The 24,305-nt window shown below is 30.9% G+C and overlaps 1 protein-coding gene across 1 annotated transcript in view; it reads right to left on the bottom strand.

Moving 5' to 3' along the window:
* LOC115889841 (zinc finger protein 39-like) overlaps positions 1–17,544 on the bottom strand; it is a 39,623-nt gene extending 22,079 nt beyond the window's left edge. The window contains exons 1-3 of the mRNA XM_030909919.1: positions 17,502–17,544; positions 7,754–7,834; positions 2,982–3,170 (exon numbers count right to left, since the gene is read on the bottom strand). Coding sequence (XP_030765779.1) covers positions 2,982–3,170; positions 7,754–7,834; positions 17,502–17,544 — 313 coding nt within the window. The remainder of the gene's footprint in view (positions 1–2,981; positions 3,171–7,753; positions 7,835–17,501) is intronic.
* Positions 17,545–24,305: the final 6,761 nt, after the last annotated feature.

Consider the following 24,305-nt stretch of genomic DNA (forward strand, 5'->3'; position numbering starts at 1 on the left):
ACTATATTCCGAAAACTTCCGGCTCCTACTTGTTAGAGGGCGCCACCTATATATTTTTTAACTGGCTTGAAAAGCTTTTATACAGGTACGGACGAAAAGTTATTATTCTTCAAAACAGTTAGAAACAAATAGGAGTCATATTGACATCAAAATCAAATTTGTCATGTCAAAAAACTCCCAGACACCAATTTTCATCCAAATATTTTAAAAAAATCAAAAATAATTTCAAAAAATTCTAAATTTCCAAAAAAAATTTTGCCGAAAAAACCTCATAGATGTTGGTGTTTCTGGGGTAGAAATATACTATCCCCCCCTAAAACTATTTGAACTTATTCAAAACTCACCCTGTATAGAAAACCCAAAAATATCACAAAAATAAAATAATTCAGTTTGCCATAAAGCTATTTCTTAACGTTTGTCAGTTTTCATTTGGCAGCTATGCGCTAACCACCTGTATCTCCTTTTAAAGTTGTTGTCGCAAGTTTTGCAATAGTATTTTCCCTTGTTTCCGCATTCGTAACGCACATGCCTAACCAAGTAACGTTTTTCTTTGTACGATTTCTGACAAGTGACGCAACAAAATTTCTTGCCACCTAAAAATTAAAAAAAAAATATATCACAAGAAAGAAAAAAGTTGAAAAAAAACCATCAAAATCAATCCGAAAAGTACCACAGTAAATTTTGAATATATTGAAAATTAAATTAACGTTAAAATAACTTCTGTAAGTAATCTCTATATCTGTAAGAATTTAACCTACCTTTTTTAATCATTTCACAGCTATAGAATGTTCATAGCTATCGTTCAACGTCACGTCATATATTGTCGAACTCTCTAAAACCCTAGATCATATATACTTACGTGGATAAATCAACGCCATAAGTTTAGCATAAGAAAATATGTATCCAACATCACGACATGCTATTTTCAAACCTTCTTTATTGCACTTATGAAACGTTCAACAGGTTTGTCGAGGACCTTATTTTGCGCATGCGCATTAAAAGTTGCACGTATTTCCAAAATAATCAAAATTTTATACGGTTTTAGAAAGTACAAATTATACATCAAAGAATATACCTAGCTAGAAAAAGAATGGACTCTGCCATACTGAAAAATGGTCCTACAGAAGTGGCGCCATCTATTGAGTAGGGCTTTTACGTTTTAAATAGATCGAAGCGCGGGCTTTTTAAATGAGCGTATTTATTGAATTATACTCTAAAATAATTAAATTTGATTATTGAATCTTATTTTTTACACAAATTCAACAATACTAATAACAAGTATCGTTGTGATGTGTAAAAAATAAGATTTAACAGTATAATTTATACAATTTTTAAATAAAATTAAAGCCAAACATGTGAAATATTATTTATTATTTAAAGTTTTTATTTATAAGTCAAATATTTAAACATCGTTTATTATAATAAAACAAGACCAACGTAATACGCCCAAAGTTTTGTAAATGGAGTAGATATAAATAGGTATTTAAATGATAGCAAAAGTAAAAGACTTACATTATATTTTTAGGGCCACAAACAAAAGGAATTGTCTAATTAAAACACATACCTATAACAAATTATAGTTTGAAAAACGTTTTGATAATCATTTGATAATATTATGATTGGCGCTATGACAACGACAATGATTTTTGAGAATTTGACAATAGTATGACAATGGCCGTTGGAAACTATGGAAACTACAAAAAAATTCTGATTTAACGCCATCTGGCAAAAACTCGTAGCAACTTCTTAACCTAAAAATTAATTGCACCACCACCTAGCGCCTGAGGCTGGAACTATATTATTTCAAATTTCCGTAGAAACGGTGGAACCGCTTGGTTGCTATTTCACTTTCCCGCCCTACATTGTTATGAAAACCAACTTTTCAATGTCATCATATTGTCATAATCATATGTCATAATCTTATGTCCACTGTGTGACGCGTATTTTTTTCGTTTTTTATTTTAAAAATTGTATTAATTACTCTTTTATCAACCGCTTTTATAGAGCCAAGGAGTGTGTTCAGTGAGAAGTTAATTTTAAGTTTGTTTAATTATATTTCTTTTTTTTTCATTGGACTTTCTAAATACTCGTAAAAATGTCTAGAAAGTGTTTGGTATGTGGAAGTTCTAATATAAATGTCCCCGAATTATCTTTTCATAGGCAAGTAAGTATTCAGTTGTTCTTTTATTTATATTAAACCACATGGCATACTTTCTGGTTAGATTTCCTAAGAATATTGATATTCGTATGGAGTGGCTAAATGTATTTTTTATATAATTTAATTTTTCTGACAGTAAACATTCAATTTATTTTTCAACTATATGCATTTTATATATTAAATTTTTAAAATTAATGTTCAAATTTGGCGCGTGGACGATAAGTCCTGGACAAGGATAGTTAGAGTAGAAGCACTGCGTTTGCAACAAAATAGGAAAATAAATGGAAGTCGTTGATATGTGGGCGACAGTTTCCATAGTGATTTACTTATCCACGTAAGTATATGTGATCTAGGGGCGGAACGTACTTAAAATTTTCTAAACAATATGAACTGTTCTCAGACACACCCTAAAACCCATATTTGACATATAATGATGACGTAACGTTGAATTATGGCTAAACAGCCCTAATATTATTGAAATAAAATTACTTGATAATTTTTTGACATTTTTTAATATCTCTATCTTAGTTTTTATAAAATTACATCTGTTTCGTATACATATATGGCGATTTGTTAAATTTATTTTAGCGAATTAATAAAAACGATACAAGTATGTTACTAAAGACTAAATAAATATGCAGGGTGAACCGAAAAAGTCAGCCTAGTTTAAGAATTTCTACAGAACTGGGTATATGTCTTTTGGGGACACCTGGTGTATTTGTTTTGCTACTAGACTTAAAGCATAATCATTTCTAATTACTAGTCATTAATTAAATATATTATAGGATATGTTTAGATTACAGTATTTTGTCCAAGAACAAACTTTCTATGTTCAGTAATCTGCACCTCTTTTTGCTGATATGCTCTCGAAGACTGTGCTTATGCCAAAATAGTTTCTTGCAATTCGAACAGCCGAAGGACTTGCTTTTGCCACACTCGTACTTTTGATGAGTATACAGGGAACTCTTTAGCTTGTACGATTTCTTGCATTTGTCACATCGTAGCGGTTTAGCTAAAACAGAAAATTTATTTAGGGCATAGAAACAAATTACACATAAGCTCACTAATCACATTTAAGAATGCAGAAACTCAAGAAACTGATAATTACTTATTGACATCATTTTAATTGTTCAAATAATCAAATACCAACCATCTAAGATTCGCAGATGACATTAGGACTGTCAATAGTCCTGAAGGACTACAGGCACAAGTCAACAAACTAAATACAGCCAGCAGTAAAGTAGGTCTCTAAATAAATTTAGAAAAAACTAAAGTAATATACAGGGTTGTTCACCACATACGACACGGAGTATTGTAGCTAAACGATTAGATTTTTACAAATTGTAAGTTTTGGGTTCGTTGAAGGACTATTAGAGCTACAATTTAAAAATATTTTTACAAGATACAGAGTGTCCCAAATAAATCAAACATATCAAAGTTATTATTTAAGTTAGTATTTTTTTAAATGGAACACCCTGTATATTATTACATTTTTAGTTTCTACGATTAAAATAAAGGTAAATTTGATAAAGGTTTATTACACTTAAACCTTACCGTTTTTGAAATATTTTCAATTTTGTGAAATTGCAGTCAATAAATTTTAAGGCTTCATTTCTCCAAGGGTATCAAAGTTTTTAATACTAAATACGAGACTAAATATTTACTGAAGTTTATTTATTGATCAGTTATTGTGTTGCAATAATAAAAATTATACTACCTTATACAGAGTGTCTAAAATGTTATTTTAAATAATTATTAGTTTTAAACTGCAATAACTTGTTTAAGTTAAATGGAACAACCTGTATATTTTATGAGAATCAGATGCACAATTTAATTGTCTATCAAATTGTATTAGGTATACCATTTTTTACCTATAGCTTCAAGTTTCCGTAGAAAATGCATTTTCTTGTAATTTTAATTCATTTATCAACATACCCATGGAATACTGACATTTTAGATTATTTTTAAAGATGTACCAAATTTTTAAAAGTACAGATACTAATATTGTCGATATAGTTTGTTTATTTCATTAAAAAATAAAAAAACTGTTTAAATATTTGTTAAAGAGGACCAATTAATATGATTCCAGTATTCAAACTACATTAATTGACTGTTTGCGTTGATTAATAATAATTGCTCCAAAAACTAAAATACTGATTTTTTTATGTGTATTAGACAGTGTGGTAAAAAGTAACACCTTAAAAATGATATTTCATTTTTTGACATATGCTTATTTGTAACAACAGAGACGTTCATTTTTATAACTTATTATTATATTGATTTCTGATTTAAATCCACATTTATTTAGAATAATGAATTCACGAGCATAATTAAGTATGTAATTAATTAGTATTTGGGCGGAAATAATGGTGGTATATTTAATTAATGGTATATTCTTTTATGAAGATTTTGAATAGTTTTCTTTTTGTATACAAATGGGCTAGTAATATTATCATTCTGTTAAAAACGATAATATTACTAGCCTGTACATTTTGTACATTTGTTGCTTAAAGACAATCTAAAATGTCAATATTCAATGGGTATATTGATAAATGAGGTCTAAATTATAAGAAAATGCATTTTCTACGAAAACTTGAAGGGATAGGTAAAAAGTGGTATAATACAATTTGATAGACAATTAAATTATGCATCTGATTCTCCTAAAATATACAGGGCGTTCCATTTAAATTAAACAAGTTATTGCCGTTTAAAGCTAGTAATTATTTAAAATAAAATTTTAGACACTCTGTGGAAGGTAGTATAATTTTTATTATTGCGATACAATAACTGACCAATAAATAAACTTCAGTAAATATTTAGTATTAAAAACTTTGATACCCTTGGAGAAATGAAGCCTTAACATTTTTACTGCCATTTCACAAAATTGAAAATATTTCAAAAACGGTAAGGTTTAAGTGTGATAAACCTTAATAAAATTTACCTTTATTTCAATCGTAGAATCTAAAAATAGAATAATATGCATGGTGCTCCATTTAAAAAAATACCACTATAGCATATTTTACTTATTTGGGACACTCTGTATCTTGTAAAATTATTTCTAAATTGTAGCTCTAATAGTCCTTCAACGAACCCAAAAGTTAAAATTTGTAAAAATCTAATCGTTTAGCTACAATACTCCGTGTCGTATGTGGTGAACAACCCTGTATATAAATTATAATTAGTATTTTTGTATAATATTATCAAGAAACTGAGGCATTTTTATTTAATATCAGGAAACCTGATATAAAGCTTTTTTTGGATCACTCTGTACAGGGTGAGTCAACGATAGACTAAAGTCCATTATCTTGTTTGTTTCGAGGTTTACAAAAAAATGTTAAATATAAAAGTTATAGGGAAAGTTAAAATACACGTTTTAAAATTATTATAGAGTATACAGGGTGCTTCAAAAAAATGTGGCGGATATAAAATTTAATATGTCTGTTAAGCAAGTTAAGAACAAAACATGAATTTTAATTTAATTTGTTGTAATAAGTATAAATAGTAGTAGGTAGGAGGTAAAGATAATAGTTACAGATTTTCCTGAAAATGAATTGTGACTTTCGTTGAAGTTTGTGTTAAGGAAACGTGTACTAATATCAAATCAGACTAAACAAAGAATAGAGATGTTTTAAAATCGTTTCTCATTAAGACAATAAATATATAACACAAATATCTGTTCGGTGAAAGTTATTTTAAGTTTTTTTTTCTTGATGGATAAACTTAATTTCCATTGTCATTCATAATGTCAAGGTGTTTTTTGCACTAGTGTAAAAAATTTGCCTTTTAATACAATAAATAGTATAAATAAATTTTAGAAAAAAAACTTTTTTAAAAACAAGCTTTTATTTAAATACACTAAAAAGAAAAAATAAACTTTGTCTTTAAAACTTTTATTATGAACTTATAACGTCATTACACAATTTTAATATTATATAAAAGCTTGTCGCGAGATTTGAGTGTACAGTTGCACTCGTAAAAATCTGGTACGACAACTTTATCTTGTAATTCCTGGTCTAGTGGTCTATCATAACACAAACTTTGAAAATGAGACAGGGTAGACACAGGTTTTAGTTAATTTACTTGTTTATTGATGTAGAGAAATCTCGCGACAAGCTTTTATATAATATTAAAATGTGTAATGACGTTATAAGTTCATAATAAAAGTTTTAAAGACAAAGTTTATTTTTTTCTTTTTAGTGTATTTAAATAAAAGCTTGTTTTTAAAAAAGTTTTTTTTCATATATACGAAGTGACTGATATACACGAACAAGCCAAGATAAACATTTTTTTTTGGTTCAGTACTATATATTATATAGTACTTTGCTAAGTACTATAAGAATAGATATAGATTATCTAGAAAACATTTTCATATTATATTATATAATTTTCAGTGTGTAATGGGACGGTTTCGCGGCTGTAGTAATATTGGCTTTAGGAAATGAATTATAACCAAAATTACCACGAGAAAAAAACTTTACTGTATGCCGAAGAAAATTCCTATATCAGTAATCGCCAACAATTAACTAATCTAGTTAGTATTATATCCTAATCTGTGGCTATTCGCCCCGACAGAACATTCAAGTGTTATCTTTCATAATATACACCAAGAAATTCGGGACTACGATTTTAGTTTATTTTAGTAAAGTTAATTAATTTTAACTAATAATTGTAACTAATTATTAAACTACTTGTTAAAGATAATAAATATTTTTGTTTTGTCACGGTAACTATGATGTTATAGCGTAATTGTATTAAAAATTAGTGTAAAAATAGAAAAAAATGGAATAAATCGCATACTATTAAAAATTGTATGGCAAACCAAATAAAAGTTGAAGAGCTTTGCAAAATCTATCAGAAAAAATGAAAATATATAGGATGTACCATTTAAAAAATTTGAGATTTTTTAATTTTAAGTAGTTGAAATTCATAAGTATATTTTGAACACCCTGTAGAATTTAACTAAAATATTTTTACATATATCTTTTTGTTCATCTCTATAAAACTCTCACGCCAAATTTTGGTATTCCAACTTCAGAAACAATGACAATTTTTTACAACACTGCAATTTAACATTTGTTTAAACAAGTTTAAATATTACAAAAACGATTAATTTTAGGTATATATCATTACATGTAAAAAAGTTATGGAATTTTACGCAAAAATAGGGTGTTTGGCATTTAAAAAAACATATGTTATATCCGCCACACTTTTTATTATAACTATATATAACTATATTATAACTTTTATATTTAACATTTTTGTAAACCTCGAAACAAATGAGATAATGGACTTTATTCTATCGTTGACTCACCCTGTACTGTTAAATGTATGCAAATTCAAATTTAAAGAAATGAATGCAACTTAACAGAGAACAAGGTCTCCTAGATTTTCAAACACACCTTGTTGGTGTATTTAACAATCTTAAACGACATTTCTACAGGATGATTAAAAAAGTCTCAATAAAAGTAGTATTTCAAAAAATATAAATTTATTGGTTATTTTACAATCTATGTACCATTCTCATGTGAGCTTTAAGGTTAGATTTCCGCTTGATTATAGTGAAACACACAGGGCAAGTGAACCTATTGTCCTTACCGCAGTCTAGGGATTTGTGTGCTTTCATACTGTTCTTTGTTTTGTACTGTTTGCCACACTGTTCGCATGGAAACACCTCCACTAAAACGAAAATTATACATTACATAAATTCAAGAATATAATGTTAGAAAAGTTATACCTTTACCTTGTTAGTTATTAATTTAAATATGTACAAAAAAAGAAATTAATAAAACAGTTTATTATTTTGAACTGTTTAAGAACAGTGAGGCATTTTATATTATTTTTTAACGCTTAATACTGAAACTAAACTACTCCAAAACAAAAAATAATGATGTTAATACAGGGTGCTACAAATTCGACGTACGAGCATTGGTATCTCGGAAACCGTTCACCAAGATGCCATCAAAAAAAATTCCAAAAATTTCAAGGATTGCCGAGTTCTTTGGAATAAAAGATTTTTGGAAATCAATTTTATTTTTTCCTGTCGTTACTTTTTAGAAAATGCAAAAACTAATTGCACGTTTCCATATCCACTTTATCCAGGCTCTCTGACAGCATTTTCAGATTTTCAAATTAGCTGATAATTTGTGAGACACATAGGCCAACTTAATTTTTTTAAATACGGACCTGCATTTTTTATTTCAGGTTTTGAAAGAATTCGGTCCCCCCTGTACAACGATATGCCACACTAAATATTTTCTTTGTTTCGGGCACTTAAATACAATTTATTTAAACTAATTTCAAGTACGGCTTTGTTTTTTTAATATATTTAATCTATTCATCGTAACAATATTGATGAGCTTTAAAATTTGACAATGACGTGTGGCGAAACATTGAATACGGAAAATCAAATACAATAAAATAAAAAATAAATAAGTATTTTAAAATGTTTAACGGTTTCGCAGATATTCCCAATATTTTTTATATTTTGACTATAATCTCACATGCATGTAAAAGATTGTGAATACGTGCTTTTTATTCCCTCAATTAAGGATATTTATTTAATATAATTGATATGGTAAATTAATAAAACCATTATTTTTAAGTTTAACAAATTTAATGTACCAAAACTAAAAAATAAAATTTCTGGGGTTTGTATAACATATAACATTTATATAAATGATTTTTAGAGCTAAATAAAATAAAATATTCGACATAACAAGCAATATTAATATATTCTACAGTATAATCGAAAAATAAACGGCGTCAAGATGGGTTGCAAATGAAGATCGTTTACATTCTTCCTATAAATTTACATATAAAATGACAATGATCGTCATTTCTAAGCCAGTTCTGAAGCCGTTTTTTTATCGTATGGCATTATGTAAAAAAGATATTATACAGGGTCGCTTTTATGTATGGAAACGGTCGATTATTAGATAAAATATAGGAGGTACTGCAAAAAGTTAAATACAAAAGTTATAGGATTTTTAAATATCTATTAACGAGTAATAAATTTAAGTATACAGGGTCATTTATAAAGTCGAGGCACATCAAAATTTCATTTTTTTAAATAGAACCGCCTGTATATTATTACATATTTCAATTCTTCCTTAAATTCTAAGCAAAAATCGCGCACACAATGTACTTCAAAGCAACCGTTTCTGAGTTATTGACTTTTGAAAATATCACTTAAAAACAATTCGATTTAATTAATTTCGATGTATTTAGTTTGATTTAATGATGCCATTCTGCCGAAACTATGATACTGTTGTAATGGGCTTTTAAATTCCAATTAGTTACTAGTAAATCTAAGTATAGAGGATCGGTCATAAAGTTGTGTCACATCAAACTTTATTTTTTTAAATGAAACCCCCTGTATATTATTACATATTTCAATTCTTCCTTCAATTTTAAACAAAAATCGTAATACACAGTGTACATAAATTGAAGAATTGAAATGCTAAACGAAAATTTTGTAATTTCCAGACATGCTATACTCTCATTTTATACATCTCTAAATGTTAACATTGCTAACTTAAGAACTAATGTCAAATATTAGTTCACATTTAGACAAGACAGTTTAACAATATTAGTTACAATTAAGTATCACAGTTTCGGCAAAATGGCATCGTTAAATGAAACTGAACATATCGAAATTAATTAAATCAATTTGTTTAAGTGATATTTTCAAAAGTCAATAACTCGGAAACGGTTGGTATGAGGTACACTGTGTGTTTCGATTTTTGCTTAGAATTGAAGGAAGAACCGAAATATGCAATAATATACAAAGGGTTCCATTCAAAAAAATAAAACTTTGATGTGCCACGATTTTATGACCGACCCTGTAAATACCTATGGGGTGCCTCCTATATTTTACCTAATAATCGACCGTTTCCATACACAAAAGCGACCCTGTATGAGGTAATTTCAAAAAAAAATATTTGAATTAAATTAATTGGGTAACTTTGTTGACATATACAATTATTACCCTAGATCATACTTAAGGCCCCCACAGACGCTCAGTTTTATCGCTCAGACTGCGTGTGTAAACCTGGCTTGTGCAGGTATAGGTACGTGTACGTAAATGTTAGTGTTTTCTTCATAAGCGAATATCTCCAACAAAAATAAATCTATTGGGATGAATGAAAATATAAACTATCGAGATAGGATGTAGGTAGATAATAAAATGAAACAAGCAAGAAATTTTTAAATTTCTTGCAGTCTTAATATATTCCACAGGGTGTTTCAAACTTTAAATTAATAATATAAACATATTGGATTTTTGTGACAGAAATAAAAAAATGCGCAGCTTAATTATGCTTCATACAGTAAAAACCTTAATAACTTAATAAAAAAAAAATAAAAAATAAAATAATAAATAAAATAATAAATAAAATAATAAATAATAAATAATAATTAAAACCTTAATTACTTAATTTGGCATAAAACTGCACAGCTAAAACTGGGCAAACTGCGACCTGCAAAGTCCGCCTGTGTTAAAGAACTGAGCGTCTATGAGACCTCTAAAGGGCCGTTTAGACTCTCAAATGAACAAAATTTGCGCAAACCTATTTTTTCGTTTATACATTCAGTTGTAGTCTAAGAGCTAGCAACTTTTTCGAGAAAGTATTTTAAGACGTCTGGCTCTTTGATATATCTTTTACTATGCTCTCTGGAACAGCATGCGGCCCGTCTAGCTGCCGATACCCGTTGCGTTCACTACTGCGCATCGAAAGAAGATCCTATATTTTTTTATTAATTTAGTCCTATAAATTCTACTATTGAATATAAACCGAATATGTCTCCATAGCGCAGTGCGTAGAGTTTCCGACCACGAACCAATGATTCAGAGTTCGAATCCGGGTCAGGTCAAAGACTTTTTTATTGTATTTTCGTTTATATTCTAATAGTAAAGTATTAAATACTACTGCATAGGGTACGCAGATGACATAGTCATCATTGCACAGGGGAAACATGAAGGCACCCTGTGTGATATTATCCAAAGAGGATTCCGCATCGCTGAGAGATGGTGCAGGACTGTCGGGCTGAGTATTAACTCAGATAAAACTGCAGTAGTGCCATTCACCAGAAAGCGAAGTTTGAAAAACTTGAAAAGAATCCATCTAGATGGAAAGGAAATACTGCCAGAATTTATAGGACTAAAGTAATAAGAAATATAGGATCTTCTTCCGATGCGCAGTAGTGACAGCAACGGGTATCGGCAGCCAGACGGGCCGCATGCTGTTCCAGAGAGCATAGTAAAAGATATATCAAAGAGCCAGACGTCTTAAAACACTTTCTCGAAAACGTTGCTAGCTCCTTAGTAGTTCATGCTATTTATCTGACGGCTTTTATTCAAATAACCTAAAAAGAAGACGTAAGTGTAACCTCATTTAAAAATTTCTCATTTGTTTTCGGCTTGGTACTTATTAAATTATATAAATATTTCTGGAACCTGTGGGTATTGTATAAACAAATATAATATTAAATTATGTTAAAAAAAACTCACATAATATAAAGTTTCTTAAAAAACTCACCTAAAAATTAAATACACATTCATAAACAAATTCTGACGTTAAATTGTTAACCAACAAATGTCACAATTATCTAAAACCGTGGAAACGCTCAGTTAAAAATCAAGACGAGATAGATTTTACTGAATCAAAATTTTTGAACTGCACAAACTAAAGCTTCATTCAGAACCTCGCAATTGTTGGAATAAATTAGTGGGTTCAATTACACTTTATACCTTTTAGTTTACGATCATTCACAATGTCTAAAAAACACAATAAGGCTGTATTCCGTTGCAAAACCAGGCGAATCAGACCGGTAAACTAATACACCCTAAAATTAACAAAGTATCCTAGAAACAGCTTGCGGTAGTCAGTTGTATCCATAGTGAAAGTCTAATTTTTAGCTTATTAAACAATCAACTTTTGATTTTTAATCACATTTCTCTTGACGAAAGATAATCAAAGGCCAAAATGATATTTCCCGCAAATTTAAGTAAGTATAGTAAGTAGTAATAAAGTATAATTAGTGGAAAAGTTAAAATGAATGAATGTTTACATTGAAATTAAAGGAACAAACTTCTAAGCTAATTGAAACCACTAATTTATTCCACTAATTGTTTTGTGTAACTCTGTTTACACTTTTTACACACTTTGGTTTATCTGAGACTCTAAACGGATTTTAATGTATAATATTTTGATCTAAAAGCATATACAATTATTACACGCCGTTTTTAATCTATCTTTTCGTTTTTAATGGCACCTACATTTCTCATATTATAGTTTGCTATAAGCCAATCCAAATGAGTACAGAGAATATGTTTCCTTAGACGATTTTTTCCTTCTATTTTAATAGAACAAAATATACAGTCGTACTGGCGCTCGTCCAAGCATCTAGTCAAATGAATTTGTAGTGATTGCACTCCCTTGTATTTTTTGTAACAATTTGGGCAAGGCAGTTCCTTGCGTGAGAGCACTGGAACTACAAAAAACAAAAATAAAGTCATATTTGTATAAATAAAAAGCCTATTAAGTTAAATGATTGCTGACACATTAACCTCAAGCATAAATTTATTATTACTCCCATAAATGTAATAATAAAAAAAAACACTAATGTATTCCTATTTCTTACTTTGAATGTGGTAGAGAATGATTAAGTATTGGAAACTAAAAGAATTTCGGACTTCCATTGTCTTTATTTATTTTGATTAATACAACATTTCGGTCAGAAAAGATCACTGACCGTTATCAAGTAGTGCTGTCGAGAAACTAAAGAACTCGCATCATGGAAACATAATATGGATCTCGTTAGAATTTCTTATTTTTCTTGTGCATATAATTATATTTTTGAGCTTATAAGTAACAAATAGCGCAAATAACAAAAAAATTCAATCACTTTTTATATCTAGATTTTATTTTATAAATATCTGAAGTATCGATGTTAATGGAACCGTTAACATGACTTTTTAAACGTGTCATGACAGTAGCTTATTCGAGTTCCCAATAAGTACGGTTCTAGAACGGTTCAAAACACTGGCACAATATGATTTTTTGCAACTTTTGACATGAATGATTGTCGTAATTAGACTGTGCGACTGTTTTAAACCGTTCTAGAACTGTACAGGGTGGGTCAAATTCGACGCTTTTAAATGGAAACACCCTTTTCTATAGGAGATAGACAAAAACTAATATCGGCGTCTGGAGCTTATTTTTTGTCAAAAACATGATGGTGAAAACCGCATATCGATATCTGTTAGCGTTTCGGAGTTACGGGGTGTTTTTCAAAAATATGCATTTTTAACAAATCGCTGTAACTTTTTTGCTGTGGAAAATTTTGTATTTTTATGAAAATATTTCCAAAGCAGCTTTTTACGTAGAATTTAATGATTTAAGTATAATTTTTTTAAAATTAATAATTTAATAATTATCAACAGAAAATTTGATTTTTCATATGGGACACCCTGTATATTTTTAATTTATTGCAAATAATTTAAAATTACGTTTCCAAAAATATAATACAATTGATATTTTGCTCGATTCCTCTTCGAGATATAGAGTATATAAAAATTTGCCCGCTTTAAATAAGTAGGCTTTGAACGGCACAGGCTGTAATGCAAAAAAAATCTAGCTGTGAGCATCTATTAAAACGAAAATAATATTTGGTATGAGAGATGCAGAATTTTATAACAATTTAAAATATATTTAACCAACATCAACACATTTAATACTATATCTAATAACAATAAAAATAAATAGCAAACCAAGACATGAGATTTTGCTACAGGACATATCGACCGTCTTCTGTTATGGACAGACGGGGCAGTTTTTGAACATTTCTCGCGGAATTCATTAACTCAGTGGGGGTGAAAGATACCCTCTCATAAGTGCTAAGTATTTCTAATTCTTGTCTAGATTATACGGAAGAATAAGAAACCTTTATTCTTCCGCAAATATATCCATAGGATAAGATCCATGGGCACTAAGTCAGGCGGCCTCGACGGCCAACAGCTGGGATCTTGGTTAGCTATTCAATTATTCTTGTATATGGCTGTAAAAATTTGTTGATAACTTCAGCGTTCAAAGGCGGTGCGTCGTCTTGCTGAAAAAGGGCATATCATTAATTAGGGGCCCAAAGCCTACTAGTTAAAAGTGGCGAACTTTAAAAAATTCTGTATTTCGAAGGGGAATATAACAAAATATCAAATGTGCTATATTTTTGGAAAGGTAATTTTAAATTCTTTTTAGCTAATTAAAAATATAGAGGGTGTCCCAAATAAAAAATTAATTTTTCTGTTGATAACTCTTAAATTATTAATTTTAAAAAAAATTATACTTAAACCATTAAATTTTACGTAAAAAGGTGCTTTGGAAATGTTTTCATAAAAATACAAAATTTTCCATAGCAAAAAAGTTACAGCGATTTGTTAAAAATGCACATTTTTGAAAAATACCCCGTAACTCCGAAACGGTAACAGATATTGATATGCGGTTTTCACCATCATGTTTTTGATGAAAATTGAGCTCCAGACACCGATATTAGTTTTCGTCTATCTCCGAAAAGAAAAGGGTGTTTCCATTTAAAAGCGTCGAATTTGACCCACCCTGTACTTTTTTGGAACTCGAATTAAGCTTATATGTTTTTCTGACCTAATTATCGTAGTTTGACATGAATAGGTCCTAAAGTTCCAAATATCTTAAATTCTTTAGATACTAAAAAGAATAATCATATTTTTGGTTATAATTTGGTATTTTTTGGAAATAATTTGGTATTTTTGGTGCTTTTTTCCCAAAATTGGTGTTTATTGTACACCATTTTTGGCAGCGGCAAATATATTTCTGATCTAAATACACACTGTCTTATGCGCAGGCATGCCTCAAGTATTAATTAATATTAATTATTATTATATTCAGGTGTGCAGCGGTTAGTTCAAAGCGATGAATCAATTTTTGTATCTTTAAAAAACAAACATATTTAAGTTTAACATATTTTTTATTGAAAGAATAAAGTATGTAGTTATAAACGAGACAATTCAAGCAATGCTATTTACAGGCATATTGTTAGTTTGATGTTTTTTAATGATGTGTTTCTTTAAGTCGTATTTTCGACCGAAATGTGCTTGACAGTATGGACAACCGTGCTTTTTTGGTTTGTTACAGTCTTGATATTTGTGAGTTCTTAGTGTGTGGCTAGAGTTGTAATTTTTGCCACACAGCTCACAAGAAATTCTATCTAAAATTATAATAAGATTAATATAACTAGTTTCAATATGTTGTTAACCAAGTGTAAGCGATGCCAATTAAACTTTGAGTTACGTAATCGAAGGCGCGATTTTAAAATACAGGGCACAGAATAAATTTTAATAACGCCAAAATTATAATGAAAGAAGCGATAGTCTCTAAAAGAAAAATAAAAGAGGCTTTTTTAATTCAATCTAATAAAAATAAATGTATTGCTCATGCATCTGTAGATGTTAGTAACGTATGGCAATCGCTTCTTTGATTTTAAAGAACATTACATAAATAAACATAACATACGTGAAATTTAAAAATAATCATACAGAAAGTTTGGGCTTTTTGGTTTTACCTTATTAAGTAATTATCAGGTAGTAATTGTTAATTTTGAAGTTTAACTTGTAGAATGTAGAATGTTTAGAAGGGGAGTTAATCACCGCGACCTTATAGATCTATTGTGTGTTCCCCTTTCTTGAGTTATAACGAGTTATAACTCATCATACAGTCTCAGGGCTTTAAGAAAAGCCAGTATCTGAGACGGCTCCACAGAGGCCAGCTCTCCATCCTCGACATTAGACGTGCCAAGGTTCATGGCACGAATGGTCGTCGTCTCGGCGCACTCAGTGATAAGGTGTTCTGGTTAACTTAATACAATGTCATTTAACAGAACGTCAACGATTTCTTGTAGACGTATCTGTTTTAAAAAGTAAAGTGTTCTCGAATAGTTCAATTTAAATATTTTAAATAGTTTTTTTTTCTTGATTCTTTATATTTTTTTGCTTCCGACGACGGAAAGAGAAAACTTTCCGAAACGTTAAGCATTTTTTTCTTTGTTAGGCAAATTTTTATTACTGTAAACACAACTTCTGACAAGCAGCGTCCGTTTAGGTTTAACGCCAGAAGTGTTTACAAAAAATAACTATTTTATTTTGTAGATTTTTCTTGCAGTGCAGCGGCGAAAAACCCATAAGGATTTTTTTGGATAAAATTTGGTATGTATGTATACGACATAAAGTAGGATTGATTGACACATTCAATTGTTTTCGGTCACTTCCGATTTCACCGGAAATGTCTACAACTTTTGATTTTTAAATGGCACCCTCGGTATTTTTTACATTATTATGCATAATAAATATAAATATGCTTGTTATAAAATGTTGCTTGTTACTATTTAGCAAGCTAAATTTTACAATAAAATATTTTAAGTTTACCTGCTTCAGTAGCGTATCGGATGTTTGTGTTAATAAATAATTATTATACCTTCTCTATTTTTATTAGAATTATATATCTTTAACAGCGTGTACCCGCGACTTCGTTCGCGTCGAATTAATCATTTGTAATGGTGATGATAAGCTATTCAAGAATTTCCATTATTTCATCTCGTTGGAATTTGACTTTCGAAAAATCCGTTTGCCGAAAATAAGCTTTTTACGTCAAGCGCTTTAAGCAGGATCGTGATTAATCAACGACCACATTTTTCGAAACACCCTGAATACATTTTTAAAAAATCTTAAAATATGTAAAAAACAAAATAAAATATACGTGTTTAAGCATTTTTTCGGAAACTTGACCGTTTTTTAAATAAAAAATATTGTAATATTTGAGGGGTGGTGTCCCCCCTTGGAACTGGAATTTCGAAAAATCCCTTCTTATCGCACCTCTATACCCTAGAAGCAACCTGTATGCCAAAATTGAGCTTCTTACGTTGAGTGGTTTGGGCAGGATCGTGATTAATCAGTGAGTCAGTCACAATTTAGAATTTTTCTATTTTAGTATATGTAGATAACAATTTTAATAACTACCAACATTTATTTAACAACGTAAAATAAAACAACAAATTATTGAATCTACCCTACATCATATTTTTATACGTTTTGAATAAAATTAGAACGGCACTGATAAACCGGAATTTAAGTCGGCTATTTTGGGAGCAAAGATTTTTGATATGATTCTTCCTTAATCTTCTTGTCCAAAGTTGTTACTACTAATAAAACAAACTGAATTTACAATATCCCAATAATAGTATATTCAGGCAGGATGCCTTGCCTTCACATGTCTCTTTAAGTCGTACTTTCTTCTGAAATGGAATTTACAGTACTCACAAGCGTGGTGTTTTGGTTTATTACAGTCTTGAATCCAGTGCATCCTCAACGTATGGGAAGAATTGTAATATTTACCGCAGACTTGGCAGCCATATTTATCTAAAACTATAATACCATTACTGTTAACTGTTTTTTAATATGTTATTTGGTCCCATTATGCAACTATAAGCATCTTAGCATTGCAATGTAAATGATTTTTTGGCTAATTTTCATACAGTACAAACATAAGTTAGAATTAAGTTAGGAGTATTCTAGTATGTCATAAATACAGGGTGGCGCACCTCATTCGCCTCGGTTGATTATACGAAAACGGAGAGATGTAGAAACAAAATATTTTATGGGTACATGTGGGAGGGCAATGTGCATAATTTAAAATTATTTTGAAATATACCGGGTGTGTCAGAACTAAGATTCATACCAAAGTTATGTTTTTTCTTATGGAACACCCGATATTTTATTTCATTTTTGGATTCTTGGGCATAAAATAATGCATTTATTATAAGAGTTTAATATGTTTAAAAGCTTTGGTTTTTGAGATATTTAAAGATATTTAAATATGGATGCTATAATAAAAAAAGTTTGTCATCACCTCGTACATTACTTTTCAGAATTAATTCTTGTCCTGACTTTCAAGCCATAGAAATAAACTTTACTAATAAACTTGATTGCTTCATTAAATGTATACAGGGGTATCAAAAACTGTTGGTCTATTTTAAATATCGATTTTACATAAAAACTTCGTTATTTCAAATGCGACACTCTGTATTTTTTTAAATAAGTCGAAGCAGATTTAAATGCACTTTCAAACTATATTAGGGTTTCCTATACCTATTTGGCTCAGATTTTGAATAAAAAGCGATTTTTCAATAAAATTGTAATCAAGATTGCTGGTGTCGCCATGGCAATTTTCTAGTGACACTTAGTAGTGTAACGTTTTTAGTTCGTTACATGTCTTTTTTATATATAATATATGATGTCTGGGCCTATCATCACCGGATTCCCTCTCATTCAGGCCGGATAGTTTATTTGACGCGTAATTTTTACGTTCTCTAGTCGGCAACCCTGCTATCGTTTCACTGTTCTGTGGAGGCGCTGTCAACATCGCTTCTGTCGACTCTCTCCGTGCTTAACTTCACTTGGCTTTGACCGTCCGACTGTCACCATCAAAAAATCCTTGCTTCGAGAAACTGCAATTATAAAAATCTTGCTGTATAGTTTGAATCAGCTGCTATTTCGAAGTTACAGGGTAGAGTTTTGGATGTCCCAACCTAACTTGTATCTGTATTTTGCTGGCACGTTGGCGTCCCTTTTCTTTTGTCCTCCAGAATGTCACATGGAAGAAAGGACATGTTCTTTATTATTTAGTGAGCCCTCGGAAGTAATTCGAGGTAGGTTCATTTTGTTTGTTAGACCTTGTTTGATTTTAAACAAGAGTTTCGTATTCTATTTCCAAGGTTATAGTCCTAAGTTATGGTCCAAGGTACGGGTAGTGTTCCCTTGTACCATTATCCTATGTACGGATGTCCTGTGGACGAGTGTCCCCAGTAGGAATGATTTTTCTTGCATATAAAGTGCCCCAGCGTGGATGTAGCTTGAGCCCCATGCTGCTTCGTTCCCATCCATAAGCTAGTTAGTAGTTACGGCTGTTCCAATTCATGGTGTCCTCATTCTGGCACCTTTTGTTGTATTGGATGGCCGAGTACAGAGATGCGAGCCCACCTCACGATGTTACTGGTTGAAGCAAGATTACATAAAGAACAGCTAAGTTTAGATTTAAGTTTTAGCTTACATTTAACATTTAACACATTTTCAGTCTTAAACAATAACGTACATCTTAAGTAATATCGTACAGACTATGTTTAGTGGTTACATTGTTAAGAACATTCATGTCGATTTAATATTTAAAATATAATTTAGATCTTAGGTTTCATTGCATTACGCCTTGTAATGGTATTACTTTTATAGATATTATTATTGCACTATTTTAACAGATGAATAACCAAACATAGATTCTAGAATCTACAGGTTGCAACATCTTCGATTTAACATCACATAAAATATATCAAATTAATTAAAGTAATACTACATTTTATACATTCTCTTAAACTTTACATGTCTTGTATTTTATCATAGTTGTTTTCATAGATATTTAGTACAACTCTTAACACCACTTTCTTTGACATATAACCACTATATATTTACTAGAACTTTACAATGTCATGTACCAGCAAAGAAAATCATGAATGAATATAGTCACTAGTTTTAAGTAATAAACAACTGTGTTTTCTTTCTCTATTCATGCCTGGCACCCAATATTTATAATTTCGAGTTATTATTGTTAATTAGTTCTTTCCATTAAAAACCTTATCCACGACTGCTCTACCGACGAAAAGCTGCCGTTCGCAGTGGTAATGTTTATAAAGAACGCTACAGTAGCTATTTTCAAAATCTTCATTAGTTTATGGACTTTATTTAAATTTATAGCAGGTTATTTTTATTTAATTTATCTACAATAAAGTTATTAAGTAAGTATTTATTATTTATCAAGAAAAATGAAGCAGTATCTGCTGACGGAAGGAATGGATATGTTACTAGTGATTTTATTTTGTGAGGACAATTGCTTGATAGCCTGAAGGGTTTATGCTCAAAGATATCCAAATAGGAATTTTTTTGACAAGCGTTCCTTTGAAAAACAACTATTCCTATTTCGCAGAGCTGGTAGTGTGGTATATGAATATTAGGCAGAAACCTGTCGTTGGAAGTGAAGAAAGTGAATTTGCCTCAATTGGTTCTTTTATTGAAAATCCAATATAGTATCTACAAGTCATCGTAATATAAATCTAAAAGAACTACTTCTTTATTTTTCTTGATAAAATAAAAATACTTACTTATTAAACTATTGTAGGTAAATTAAATAAAAGTAAACTGTTATAAAATTAAATAAAGTCCATAAACTAATGTCGATTTTGAAAATAGGTACTAACTGTCACTAGCAAATTGCCATGGCGACACCAGCGATCTTGATTGCCATTTTATTGAAAAATCGCTTTTTATTCAAAATCTGAGCTAGATAGGTATAGGAAACCCTAATATAGTTTAAAAGAGCATTTAAATCTGCTTCGATTTATTTTAAAAAATACAGGGTATTGTATTTGAAATAACGAAGTTTTTATGTAAAATAAATATTTAAAATAGACCAGCAATTTTTGATACCCCTGTATATGAATCAGTAGTTTTAGATATATCCGATGTTAAAAGATTTATATAGGTTGGGGTGCTATAGTCGAGAAATTTCCCTAAATCTACTGATTTAGATCTGGCAAGATAGCATTAAACCTACCCCGAACCATTACATTAAAGCCCTTTTCGACAGCCTCCGGTAAATTTACAAGAACTACCCACACAAGAATTATTTCTTTAGAAATAACCTTCAAATTAATCAAGGTCAATACTTCTTCGGCTTATGGATCGATGCCGATGGAAAACATGCAATCGAGCAAAAATTGATCCAGTATCCCGCTAGCTATACCCGTTTAAATGTACAATTTCGAGTTTGGGAAATATTTTTTGCTCAAAACTAGTTCTGTGCATTTTTTTCGGGCATTACCCGAATTCGAGTATTGTGCGTAACATATATAGTACTGAAGAACTACAAGCACAAATCAATGAACTAAATACAGCCAGAAATAAAGTGGATCTCAAAATGAATTTAGCAAAAACTAAAGTAATGTATAATGAACAAGTGAACAGAAAAGGCATTCCAATAAATAACGCAATATTGGAAATAGTAAAAAATATACATATTTGGGACAACTGGTACACAGCTCGGGATCTCTACTACAGGAATCAACAGAAGAATTAAGTTAGCATGGTTAGGAAAAAATTCAATCATATTCATATCGAGAATGCCACTTTATCTAAAGAAAGAATACATTCGACCAATGTGTTCTACCAGTGATGACCTATGCATGCGAAATCTGGACATTTAAAACGGACATTATAAGGAAGCTGCAGGTTGCACAACGCTCAATGGAACGAAATATGCTGGAATAAACAAGAGAGACCGTAAAAGAATAGAGTGGATACGACAAAAGACCCAGGTAATAGATGTCATCCAGAGAATCAAATCCCTCAATTGGCAATGGTCAGAACACCTGGCAAAAAGGAGGGACAACAGATGGACCACAAAAATTACAGCATGGTACCCACAAAAAATTAGGACTTTGATATTAGGAAATTAGCAGGGATAACTTGGACCCGCATAGCCAATAATAGACAACAATAGGCCCAACTACAAAGAGAGTATCTAAATATGTGAGGGTAGCTGCAACCATAATTAGAAATGGTTGAAAAAGCTGAAAATGATGATGATGATGATGATTTTTTTCCTCTTGTAATGACATAATCTATATAGTAATGAATATAATAAAAATACTTAGTAATTTTAGTTAAAAGTATATAATTGACATGTCAAATACATTTTTCTGGCAATAGTTTGTTACGATTCTGCTATTAAGTTTATGCAAAATTCTTAATTTTTAAGACCAAGAGATTTGACATGCTCAAAGTGCATGTTCAACGTGTGTTCCTTAACCTGAGACTTTCTTTTGAAGCATTTGTTACAATATTGGCAAGGGAACTGTTTGTCTTTACCACAGTCTTGAGTCAAATGAGCCACCAGTGTTTTGGCATTCTTGTACGATTTGTTACACCGATCACATTGGACTGGTTTTATACCTAAAAATATAGTGAAATTATTAGGGTGTATTCAGATTGTTTAAAAGAACGATTAATTAGGTTAACTGAAGGTTGAGGAGTTATCCAGGGAGGAAATTTATGGAAATGAGATAATTCTATTTGAGGAAATAAAATGAAGACTACACGGGAAAAACTAGATATGTCGCATTTTCATAGAAATTAAGATAGTGACACAACTTTATAGGCAAATGTTAGCGTGATTCGAGAACAAAGAAAGCAATAATACGCTTCATCCCAGAGATATTACAGTTTGGATATTTTGCCGCACAAGGAAAATAACAGAGTAGTCCACGCATAAATGGCAAAAACCGGAGATGTCCTTACGCCTGGGCGACAAGCATGTATCTTGCAGTTTTTTAGAATTTAGAATTTAGAATGAGTGGGAGGGGGGTTAATCACTTCGACCTTACAGATCCATTGTGTCCCCCTTTCTTGAATCATAACTCATCATACAGTCCCAGGGCTCTGACAAAAGCCAGTATCTGGGACGGTTTTATAGAGGGTAGTTCTCCATCTCCAATATCAGTCGTACCAAAATTCATGGCACGAATGGTTGTCGTCTCGGCGCACTCAGTGATGAGGTGTACTGGTGTTTCACCATCTTCCCCACAGAATCTGCATTCGCCGTTTCTTCTTAGTTTCAATCTACTGAGGTGTTCATTGAGGAGACAGTGTCCTGTTAAAACCCCGTGACAATCCGAAGATTGTTCTTACTCAGACCTAGGAAGATCTGTGATTTTTATTGATCATAAGCCCTCAGAAACTTCTTCGAGTGTCCTAGACCATTGCAAGATTTCCATTCCAGGTTGCGGATGGAATCTTCCAAGTTCTTGAGTTCCTCCTTGAGTTGGTTACCACTTGGAAAGCAGAACGGTTCTGGTCCAGTTAGTGGAGTGTTCGCTCCTTTTCTACCTAGATTATTTGCTTTTTCATTGCCTTTTATCCCTTGGTGAGCAGGCACCCAGTGTAGGAGGACTTTGTTTTCTTTGCCTAATTTATTCAGCTTCTCTATGTATTCTTTGACCAATTTCGAATTGATTGAGACTGAGTTGATCGCCTTTAACGCTGCTTGACTATCAGATAAGATGGCTATTTCTTGTTTCCGATAGTTCCTATCTAAGATAAGTTGTACGCATCTCTCGATAGCGTAGATTTCTGCCTGTAGGATACTAGGGTAAGTGCCCATTGGTTCGGAGTAATTAGCTCTCGGCCCAATCACTCCGATCCCTGTTCCCGTATTGGTTTTGGAAGCATCAGTATACCAAGTTATGGTATGATCTTTTAACTGCTGGGCAAGCGTTTCGCTCTTCCAATCCTTCTTATTGCTCAATACTACATTGACATGTTTGTCAAAGTTGTACGTTCTTGGCATATCGTCCACTGGGAGTTGCAGAAGTGGTATTTCCTTTTTGAGGGTGTTCCAAGCCCCTGATCTGACAATTCTCCCAGTACTAATTCCGTTAGTGACCATTCTAATCATTGTCGCATTGGCATATCTACCAATGACAATGTGCAGTAGTGTTCAGTGCAATCTTGCAGTTAGTATTGCATGTGGTAAATTTATGTATTTTAATAAAAGCCTAGTTAAATATTAATTTTCTTCCTAGAATAAAAAACACTAGTTTAGATTTAGATTTTATACAACCTTTAATTGGACATCCCTGGTTTTCCCCTGTTTTGTTTTGAATTTTGACATTTTTATTTCGGTATATCAGAATATTCCGATAATTAACTATATTAATACTATATTAATAATTCGAAACTGGTAGTAATATATATTTTTCAATCAAATATATAATTATTCAACCGAAAATAATATATTTCTTTAAAAAAATTTCTCGCCATTGTTCTCGGCTCCAATTAAAACAGACAAACCTAGTTTTTCCCGTGTGGTCTTCAAATGTCGTTTTTTTAAACTAATTTAGAGTGTTTTATGAATTGAGGGATCAGGGGAATGGGTGATATGATAAAGGGTGGACGTCATTTCAATGTAAATACTGAAATTAGAGAAACAAAATTGTATGCTAGTTGAATCCACTAATTTCG

The sequence above is a fragment of the Sitophilus oryzae genome, unplaced genomic scaffold (assembly GCF_002938485.1).
Source record: "Sitophilus oryzae breed Bouriz unplaced genomic scaffold, Soryzae_2.0 scaffold_857_pilon_pilon, whole genome shotgun sequence".
In the NCBI taxonomy this organism is placed as follows: Eukaryota; Metazoa; Arthropoda; class Insecta; order Coleoptera; family Curculionidae; genus Sitophilus; species Sitophilus oryzae.